This window comes from Lates calcarifer, linkage group LG17 (assembly GCF_001640805.2).
Source record: "Lates calcarifer isolate ASB-BC8 linkage group LG17, TLL_Latcal_v3, whole genome shotgun sequence".
In the NCBI taxonomy this organism is placed as follows: domain Eukaryota; kingdom Metazoa; phylum Chordata; class Actinopteri; family Centropomidae; genus Lates; species Lates calcarifer.
The window spans coordinates 11,174,832-11,186,186 of NC_066849.1; the positions used below are offsets into that span (position 1 = coordinate 11,174,832).

At 39.9% G+C, this 11,355-nt stretch overlaps 1 protein-coding gene across 1 annotated transcript; it reads left to right on the plus strand.

The window, feature by feature from the left end:
• The first annotated feature begins 77 nt into the window (after positions 1 to 77).
• Positions 78 to 6,615, plus strand: lpxn (leupaxin). Its single transcript, XM_018667452.2, has 9 exons — positions 78 to 333; positions 1,310 to 1,395; positions 1,584 to 1,645; positions 2,013 to 2,109; positions 2,457 to 2,723; positions 2,884 to 3,057; positions 3,596 to 3,677; positions 3,797 to 3,945; positions 6,159 to 6,615. Exons 1-9 carry the CDS (start codon positions 321 to 323, stop codon positions 6,423 to 6,425), a joined length of 1,197 nt encoding a protein of 398 aa, XP_018522968.1. The 5' UTR covers positions 78 to 320; the 3' UTR covers positions 6,426 to 6,615.
• Positions 6,616 to 11,355: the final 4,740 nt, after the last annotated feature.

Here is an 11,355-nt window from a genome sequence, read left to right on the forward strand (position 1 = left end):
ACAATCAACAATTCATAACATGGGTGTCAGACTGAAACACATTGGGCAACTGAACGAAAGAGGCAGTTGATATCACAGCTGGGATCTCACTTATGCTGTTAAGAAATTGTTCTTGGTTTCCTCTCCACCAGGAAACAACAACATCTCACATTAAATATGGATATGCTTTGAGTCAGAAACAAACGAAAACAAACTTTTGTCAAAGGAAGTGACGGTTTGACCAGATGTGAAATTAGGCTTGGTTACCTTAGTAACTAACCAGCAAGCATAAGAGACACACTCTCACTCAAGTAGGTTTTGTGTTGAGAGCAGGAACCAACATGGATGAGCTCGGTAAGACAACTTTCTGTTGGTTTGTGACTTACGCTATTGATCAGGCTCAAACTGATCAGTGAACAGGCAGTGTGTTATTTTTGTAATTCCATCAGTGTAGTGTGCTACAATTTACAACTGACTTTAAAACTAGAAGTGAAATGAAGAACTGATTTTGGAACAAGAGTGCCTTAGACACTGAGACAGCACCTTATGTGTTCTGTGACCGTCATGCAGTATATAAGAGCAGTATTTACTTTATACAGATTGTTAAGTAATTTAATAAGTAATCATCATCATCCTCTTGTTATGTCTTAATTTTGTTCTGTGTTGTATTTGAGTTGTGTCTTTTTTTTCTTTAAAATTTATACTTACACTTACAAGAGTTCTGATCATGGCAAAATAAAGGTTAAACAGTTTAAACATTACCTCTCATCTAAACTTACGACATGTGCCTTTCAAATAATACAACAGTTTGTTGAAATTTCAAAAGTAAAAAAGTATGTTTTTTCTGAGATGTGAAGGCGTGGGGAAAACATGATCAGCTAAATGTTAATCCATGCAAGCCATGTTGTCTCTTTCCCCATAAAATACTTTCTTCATACACATATCTTCCCATTTTCGGACATCTGTGGGTTTACATTGTGTGGAGGAGACACTTGAATCATGTTTTTTAATATCTGTCACTGGATTGTTGCAACATTATTTAAAGTTTCACTTCTGCAAGATGTCGCACCATCATTTCCTGAGGAAGCTGACTTACATGAGGCAACCTCAGAAACCTTTATCTGCACATCAAGGTGCACTCTGTCTGACTTCATACGAAATATTTCACTCTGCACAATGTTACACATCTTCTGGTTTTACAGTCAATGCCTAGAAAGAACAATCAATGTGTTTTAGTGGTTTGTGTTCGAATACTGTACTGTACATGCATGCATGAGTATTTATGTTTATATGTGCGGTAGGAAGATTCATGACCTGTATCCTGTCACAGATTTGCTGTTAGAAGAGCTTGCCTTAAATTCAGCTGGTTCAGAGAGTGTCAATGAAACCAGGAGGAATGATTCAACTAATGAAGAGGTGAAGACAAAAGCACACACACACAAATATTGTATCATGACTATCTGGATCATCACCTATTTAAGTTGTTGTTGAACTTGAATGTTGATCTAAAGTTAACATCTGCAGAGCTTAATTTTTCACATTAGCTTGTCTTGGTGCCTCAGTCACTGATACTCTGTATGTATATTTTGATTGTATGCCCACAGGTGCCAAGCACAGTCGGTTCTGGACTGAAAGGAAAAGCCACTGCCTCCTCAAATGTCTACAGGTGAACTGCAGACTTGAGGCTCCTGCTGACCCCTGACTCACAATATCATTGTGTAGACAGTGTAGAGGAAACAGAAAATGGACAGAAATTAATTGCATAGTATTGCTGCATTGTTATTTCATTTTTAAACAGTTTTACTGCCTATAAAAATATTACTGCTTTAGTAACTGCCTACTTTGAACTTTACTTGAAGTTGAAGCATTCTTGATAATGTTCTGTCTGGCCTCTGTATCAAGGACCCTGAATGATGGTCAGAGAGACAGTCTAATTAGGCTATATATACATACGTATTAATACAGTATCCACAGGATAGCCTGTGTTATTGGACATATATTGAAAAATGTTTAATGCCTAATTTGCCTTTTAGTGATCTTCCAGCTCCTGTGGCAGCTTCCCTGCCCCCTGACTCACCCACTAAGGAGCTTGACTCCATCTTGCAAGATCTGATGTGTTTGGGAGAAGGGGTCAGTACAAGTGCATGTCCCACAGTGATTGAAATTGCCGTTGATCTTTTCTCATGATGATCAATATTCTCAATTAAGTGTTACTTCTGCATGTTCAAGAATAATTCACAGGGATTGCTGATGAAAATGGTAGAAAGCGGTGGATGTAAGGTTAAAGAAATTTTTCAAACATGAGTGAAATTAACCAGGTTCAACAACAGAGGGCAGCATTGTACTAATCTCAACACTGCACAGCCTCAAATAATAGAGTTTGAGAATAGGAACATTGTTAAGCACTGACCTTTAAAAAATAAATGTATTGGCTGTGCAGCTAAAACAATAGAGTGTTGATTTGTATCACCATTTAGGATCCAGCGTCTTCAACAACCCCACCGCCACTTACACAAAAGCAGTCTGTGAGAAGGAAAACAGAAGGCGGGCAGCAGGAGAACAAGGAGAGCAGCAGCAGCAACAGCAGCACAGCAGGTTCAGATACGAAGGCCACAACCACAAGCAAGAAAACAGATACTATAGACGACCTGCTAGGAGGGCTGAGCTCTGACCTGGAGAAGATTGGCGTCCGCACCACAGCCAAGGGCCACTGTGCTTCCTGCAACAAATGCATTGTGGGAAAGGTATAGTAAATCACATTAACAACTGGACAAGCATTTTAAATACATGTTTTGTAAAATTAGAAATGTGCATAACAAAAAATATATATTATTAATATATATATATTGTTCTCCCATTTACTGACGTTTTTTTTTTTTTTTTTTTTTTTTTTCTGTTCTCCAGATGATCACAGCACTGGGTGAAGTGTGGCACCCTGAACACTTTGTGTGTGTGGTTTGTAAGACTGAGCTGAGCAGCAGAGGCTTCTTTGAGAGAGAAGGGCAACCATACTGTGACAAAGACTACCATCACCTCTTTTCTCCTCGATGTGCTTATTGCAAGGGGCCCATCATTCAGGTGAGAGAGGATCAATTCATTTACAACCATATCATGGTTACAGAAAGACACAACTAAGATGAAAACAGCATGTTTAAAATCTCCACATGAGCTACTGGCAACACAAAATACCTATTCAAAACTCCTATACCTAAATGCATTGCTATTTAAACTTCAGCTATCCCTTTGTTTTTTTTATTCATATACTAATTTGTTCTGTCATATATTACTTCTATTAGTTTACACAATAATACTTTGAAGATTGGATGATGACATACAGTAGTATGTACTTAATTTTTCTAGACGTATCCCAAATGTCATGTTAATAAATAAAAGACAAAACCATATTGGGGTTCTGCAGACTGAGCTTACAGTATGCTGCAGACCAAAGTCATTAATCAGAAACTAATCCAACTTTTCCTATGATTCATTTTATGTGTTTTACGATCCAACGATTTTCTGCTTCCTGACGTGAACATGTGAGATGAGAAAAACCTTACAAATCCTCACAGGAAGTAAAAGCATGATGTAATATTGCTGTATCTGGCTGGTTTACCAGAACATCCTGACAGCCCTGGACCAGACCTGGCACCCCGAGCACTTCTTCTGTACACACTGTGGAGACCTGTTTGGACCTGAAGGTGACAGGCTTGTGCATTCATTTCTCTTCACTGGAAACCACAACTTCAACAAAACATTTGCAAATAATTTAATGTGTTATCACTCGCAATGGCTCTTACGTGTCTCGTGCTCATCCCAGGCTTCCTAGAGAAGGAAGGGAAGCCGTACTGTTGCAAGGACTTCTACCACCTCTTTGCTCCAAAGTGCTCAGGCTGTGGGGAGTCAGTGAAGGAGAACTACCTGACTGCAGCCAATGGCACCTGGCATCCAGAGTGCTTCGTCTGCGCAGTGAGCCTCTTACCTCAGACCACACACACACTGCCCTGGCTCGCACACAAGCCAGAGAATAAATGAGAAAGATACCCACACATTTGCTTTATTTGCAACATTTCAACCACAAGGCTGATGAAAACCGTATGCCTGATGAATACGATGCGGTTGAAATGATGCAAATAAATCAAGGAAACCATATTCCTCAGTGTGGGTATCTTTTACATTCTCTTCAAACCCACTTCTGTATGCAGCATCTGGTCAAAAACGGTTCAGTGTGCAGCTCTACTTCTGCTTTACTCGTACAATTGTTTAAATGCTCTCAGTAGAGATGTTGTGACATTAGGTAGCAACTTTAATTTTAGTATTTTATGGTCCCTAAAAAGTTATCCTAGCAGAAATACAGTTCCCATGAACTTGAATATGAAACACATAAAATACACTGCTCTCAATTCCTGCAACTCAAAATTACAATTAATAGCATCACATAAAGTATGGAATATACAGCACTGACTCCCTAACCCACTCATTACTGCAGTTGTATGCCTCACCATTAGCACAGAACCTAAACATTGTTTTAAATTTTAAATGGAGCAGTCATTATGAGCAAGGTCACAGTTTTACCTGGCCCTCATAGACCTAAATCTAACTTCAGAGGGCAGGAGGTCAAACACTCCACAAAGGGGATGAAGTGGACACTCCAAAGTGGCTGAGACTTTTTTTTTAAATCAACCTCCCACTTAAAATAAATGAGGCAGTTCATACAATTTAGCACCTTTTGATCTTTTCAGTCACTCTTGCCGAGCTGTGCTGCAGCCTTGTCTTCTCAGCAGTAAGAGAGATTTCCATACCATAAATGTTAAAATGTGATGACTGTTCTAAGCCATGCTGATTTAGAAGAGTCATTAGCTTCCTCCAAAACCCCCAGATGAGTTGCGGTTTGCCTGGAGGCGCAGTTGTTGCTGAGTTCTTGCAGACTGCAGTGGTATTCTCATCAAAAGTCAGCTGACTGTTATTAGAGAAACCTGTGACTGTACACCATTTTGATTTCATCAAATCATTAAACATAATATAGTTCTAGCTTTGTTAAGTTTTAAGAAACAGTTGTCACCAACACTGAACAGAACAGGGGCCCTTTTTTATTTGTTTAACACAGGTGTTACTGATGTAATTAATGGATTATTCCATTCAGGTGTTCCAAGGATGTGGCATTGTGCTTGCTGGCTCACTGTCATGGCTTACTGACACATATGAATGGAACAGAGCCATCACTAATGTTAAGAATTACACCTGTGCTTTTGCTGTTATGACAAGTTAAAATGTCTGCCAAGAGCAATTTCTGTAATCAACTACAGCTTCACTGCTGTACAGAGCCATTTAGTTTATGTTCTAACAGTTATTGATGGATTGTTAACAGAAACACAGCTGTAACTCTCTTTTAACTCTCTCTTCATAACAACATAAAAGTCCATTACGTAGCTACACTTAACATTACAGCTGACCATTTTGCAGAGCATACCACAGGGTTATAGATACACTCCCAGTAGCATTTGGTTTCCATTTGTTTTTAACAGATTATCAAATTACAGAGATTTGAAACTAATGATGGAGTTCATGCATTACAGCAACATTAAATTCACATTTTGGGAGTTATGGTAGTACAATAGTGAGAAGGGACTAATTTACTGTATATGAACTTAATTTTGGTTATTAGTCAACCAAAGAAACTCTGGTATTTAACATTTCAGAATGAGAACAGCGGCCACTCTCTCATTATCCTTTACACAGCATCCATGTTCCATTTTAGCTTGTGCATGCTTCTTTCTGCAGCTAACCTTCAAATATTTATGTCAGTATGTCCTTGAACACACCATGAAAGGGTCAGGTTTTGGAAACAATCCCTGCTTGCACCTGAATTTCCATGTTTTAATCATCTAAAAAAAAAAAAAAAAAAATTCACTGATTACTTATTCCAAAAATTTTAACATTGATGAAGTGCTAAAGCTATGGTATGCTGTGGAACAGGATCAACAGTATTATTAGTGTTCATGTTGGTAAATAATGAAAAAACAGCAGTATGGTGCTTTAAAAGCAAAGATTCTTATCCAAATGTTACACTAATATCCTTCCTGTTCCATGTTATTATCTCTACTGTTTTTCCTCTCTTCATCCTCCCTCCTAACTTTTCCCCCAACTTTTTCCCTGTCCTCCTCTTCTGTCTTGACATACAGGACTGTTTGAAGCCCTTCATCGACGGCTGCTTCATGGAGCTGGACGGTCGACCCCTCTGCTCGCTGCACTTCCACTCCAGGCAGGGCACCCTGTGCGGCGGCTGTGGCGAGCCAATCACGGGCCGCTGCATCTCCGCTCTTGATCGCAAGTTTCACCCCGAGCACTTTGTGTGTGCCTTCTGTCTGCGGCAGCTCAGCCAAGGCGTCTTCAAGGAGCAGAAAGGAAAGCCGTACTGCTCGACTTGCTTTAATAAACTCTTTGTCTGAGGCTTCCAGGACAAAATGCAACGCAAACAAATCAAATGCTGCATCGCTGCCATTGCTGAGATTATAATTTCGTCATAATGTGAATGATAAATTAAAATTAGGCAACTATACTATTCATTACAGTACATTACACTGCAAGACTGTTTTTGCATTGGTACAGATGAGCAATAAACTTTTCACTTCTTCAGTACTTCATGGCTGAGTACAATACATGACATTTTAAGTGATTTTGGATGCTAATATGGTGAATAACATGATTAAGAGCCTGTAATAAATAGTGTGACGTAAATTACCAATAGATATATAAAAAATATCAAAGGAAAATTCTAACATTGTAACATAATTAATGACATGGTTGTAAAACACAAGGAAAATACCTATTTCCCATGATAAAAAATACTGAAGAAAATTTTTACATATGTGAACTTTGGATAGTTGTAAAAGGTGTGTTGCTGACACTTAGTCTAAATTTTATGGGATTTCATACATCATGATCACATAAAATATCTAAATAGAGAAAGAAAAACACAGAGGTGCAGGTTTAATCCGTGGTTTCCATTAAGTTATCCTCAGTTTGCTATAAGACTTGGCAGAGCGGAGACACTCTGGCAGTATGGAGCAGTTAGTCAAGGGGCTTGTCTATGTGGCCCGATAGCTTATATTGGCATGGAGCTGGACTGGCACGGAATCGACGTGCCAACCTGAGTCTCCTCTTACTCTGACTGACCATTTGGCCCCTAGCGTGCACTGGATTCAGACAACCTCTTCATTCTCCACACAGGCTCCTTTATGGCAGCCTATGGAAGATTAATGAAGGCACTGAGGTGAACAAAGGTGGCTTCAGAAGAGTTCCTTCACATCGCTGCATCTCTTCAGCAGCTCACTTTGACCGTTGAGCGATGAATCAACCACAGAGTGCTTTAATGCTTTAATGCTTTAGGGGGAAATTATCTTTGGTGATGGTGGTGACATGTCTGGGCCTGTTTTGTTGTTGCCTGATATTTTTTGTTCACTCCAACTTGATTACTAGTGATATAATGTATTGTCAGCGTGACATACTTGTAGCAGGAAGAAGAGGAAATGTTTTATCTATGTAAATGAGAGATTTTGTTGTCAATTATCTAGAATCATATTTTAACAAAAGCAGTGTGTTACTCTAATACAAACTGCAATTTCCAAACTGCATGAATTGCAACAAACTCTCAAACAGTCCAAATCAATCCTAATTCCCCTGCGTCCTTGTGTACATGCTTCCTTTTTTCTTATTTTATGAATTGGACTTTGCAGCAAAATACCAGAATACCTTTCTGGTACTTTCTCAGCAGCCAAATTTCAATTTCTGATTTCCTTGAACACACCATCAATGACAACATTATTGACTAATTACCAATTCTGAGAAGGTTCAAATCTCTGCAACTGATTATACTGTTCCAAAAATGGAAAGCAATTTAAAGTAGGAAATTAACAAATAAAGATATCATATAAAAAATCAAATAAATGATGCTGATTGGGAGATAGTTGGTACATCAGAAAAATAAATTACCCCACTTTATTGGTATAACTTTTACAAAGCACTTAAGATCATAGAAATAACCTGTGTAGTAATGAAAGAAATCAAATCTTGCCTAAATTTTGTCAGCATTCACGTCTGTAGAATACTGAGTCCAGACTTGCCAGAGTCAAAGTCTATCTTATCAAACAATATGTTATCTTCGGGTGAAGACTGGCTACTTTTTGTTGACCCTGTTGGCAGCTTTCTTCAGCTTTTCTCCAAGCCACTTAGACTTGCTGTGTGAAGTCAGTGTGTGAGTGAGAACGGAGGTGGGCATTAATCACGCTGTCATCACTGTCAGACCAGGCCTTTCATGGCCGCCACAGAGTACGGACCTTGCATCATGGAACAAGTGTGAATGTATCGCGTTCAGTCAAGATCCAAGATCGTAAGTGTTTAATGATCCGCGGGCCTTGTGCCCAAAATCCTACTAAACTCAAAGACGTACTGTTAATGTTAGATATGTTTAAATGCACATGAGAGATTTGCATTTTGTGTTATAAGATACAAGAGGAAGTGAACTTTCCAGCATATTCACAGAACAATATGGACTTGGATCAGATCTAACACTTTGGCACATCACATAGCTGTAAAGTTCCACACCATCTTATGGCTTGAGGATTGATATGTTCATTCTAGTATCAGTTTTTTTTCTTCTTCCTGCACCGTTCACTGTCACAACTGCATGCTATTATGAGTGGACCTCGCTGCCAAAACAGTCTTATGAGTGGGAATACTTGTTTAATGCTGTCTTTCCTACAAATGGCTTCAAAGTGCTATAAACTAGTGGTTAGCTTAAATTTAGATTTGTGAAAAACCTCAGGCGCACATGTGGACACTTGCCTCAGCTGTCCAGTGTATTTACTGAAATATAGACAACACCAAAGCTACACAAAGTCTTGAACATTCATTCATTCATTACCTATATCGCTTATCCATTAAGGGCTAGAGCCTATCCCAAGTGACACTGGGCAAGAGGCGGGATACACTCTGTACAGATCCATCACAGAGCCAACATATATAGACAAACAACCATTCACTCTCACATTCACACCTATGGGAAATTTAGAGTCACCAGTTAACCTAACTTGCATGTCTTTGGACTGTGGGAGGAAGCTGGAGCACCCAGAGAGAACCCACGCAGGCACAGGGAGAACGTGCAAACTAAAGTCTTGAACAGAGAAGTAGAAAACAAAAATATGATGCAGGGGAAGACATTCTGGCATTCACAGAAAAAATATGAGTGTTATCGTATGGCTGAGTGAATGGGGAGGAAAAGGGCTCTCTGGCACCTAGTGAAAATGAGAAAACATGAAATGTGAGCAGGGGTCTTTTTTAAAAGGGTGGTGAATAAAGGACCGTCTGTGGAAAGCAGAGAGAGTGTAACTCAGGTGACATTTACAGCAGTGAAACAGAGTACGAACAGTCTGGGAGCGCACTGGGCCATGAGATGGCAGCTAGAGCTCAGTGGGGGAGGGAATGGGAGTGAGGAGTATATTGGGACATAATGGATACTGGTGCTGAGCGAGGTGTGTGTGTGTGTGTGCAGGGAGGGGGGGGTATAGTTGCAAGAGTTACCCCTGCGTGACACTGAAACCCAACACTTACCTCCCCTCCTGTAAAATGGCAGTGTCCGCTAGGCCACCCCTGATGGGGACAGCGGGGCAGTCGGTCCAGAGCCGTTCAGCCCCAGCGAGGGTCACACCCGGCTGGCCTCGCCCTGCCCCGTAAACCCAGCGGTTCACATCAGCTTTGAACCCATAACTGTCAGATAGGTCTCATATACAGACTGACTCGTTAATCAGGACATTTGCTTGTAGACGCACAGGCGCATGGAAATGCCAGCTGGAGACAACTCGAGCTGCAAATCAGTCCTGACAATGTAAAATCACAGCTCCTGTAGGTACATTAAAACATGGATGGATCAGATTACTGTAACATCATTACTAGGCATGTCCGTGTATGTACTGATGAACTTTACAGGTCACTGCCTCTGTTAGAGGTATAAGTGAATACAGACACATTGTTCTGTGCTCTAAATAAAACAAATGGCATCTACATTGAAAAAATGTATAATTCACTTAGGCAGTTTTCAGATAACTGAGATGTGCTCATTATTTTCACAGTTTCATTACTTGAACAGTAATGAACACACACACATGGGAGTCATGGAGATAAGTTGCAGTTTTTCTCAAACTTAACAGGTCTTAGTCCTCTTTGCTGCCAGTTTAAGAAAAAAAATCTCTTGGTGTAAAAAAAAAAAAAACTGATTAGTGGAATATTTGATTTTATTTAAGATGTAACAGCGAGTGATGTTGGCTTTTTTTTTTCTCCAAACACTTTTGCAGGTCTTTTCACTGTGTGGGAAATATTGTTTCTGTCAGTAATTACCAATTTACAAGTTAAAATTAAAACTTAAGAAACTAATGTAAATAATTCTTTTGACTGTGTTGCCCCTGATTATGGTTTAAAAGACATGATCTAAATCTGTCATTTCCAGTAGCCATCTTTGTTTGCATTGAGATTAAAGATTAGTTGAGGATAACGTCTTCTGCACCACGGTGAGTTCACTGTCATGACTCCATGAACAGCTGTAAGAGCTCCAACGTGACTGGTAAGTATGTGGGAAATGATTAATTTGAACTCACTCACTGAATGTTTTAGCTAGTTTATTACCTTTAAAGAAACTGTCACACCCTCTCATCATGAAGCTAAACAGCAGTCGGCTGGCAGAGTCGAGACCAGAGGTTCGCTGTGACTTGAACAGCCAGAAAATCAAAACATTATGTGAAGAACTAAAGTCATCTGAACTAGGAGGAGTTAGCATGTCCATCATTATCAGCCAAACACGTACATGCAAATTTCTGCGCTCCACAGAGCCTGTCGGTGGGGAATGCCTTTTTGAAATAGAGGTGTTTCTGTGCGAGAGTTCAAATGAATGTGTTTTTAACAGTAAAGGAAAAGTGACGACTTCAACACCTCCGAAATTACTTCCACACAGAGAGAAGCTGAGCCGGAGTGCAGCTCCACTTCTGGATGTGTTTGTCTTGGCGTTCTGCTGATGCTGGGTGCAGGTATCACACCTGATTCATGACTGGCTCCTCTGTCCAAAAGGAACTTCTTGTTGTCCTTGGCCGAACACTGAGTGTTCCTTGCTATCTCACACTCTCTCATGGACCAGCAGGGATATGAATGCACACACACACACGCACACACACAGACACACAAACCAGACAAACTTGTAAATACTATTTGTGGATTTTCTATTCATACTGTCTTGGTTTTAGTCTACACGATCACATGGACACACACGCACAAATACAATCACGTGGCCACAAATCACTACAAACATATGCATACTGTCTGTGGGTTTTGGTC

Coding starts and splice junctions, on each gene's coding strand:
- lpxn (XM_018667452.2), top strand. Junction 2,724..2,883: donor ACAAATGCATTGTGGGAAAG/GTATAGTAAATC, acceptor TCTGTTCTCCAG/ATGATCACAGCACTGGGTGA. Junction 3,678..3,796: donor AGACCTGTTTGGACCTGAAG/GTGACAGGCTTG, acceptor TGCTCATCCCAG/GCTTCCTAGAGAAGGAAGGG.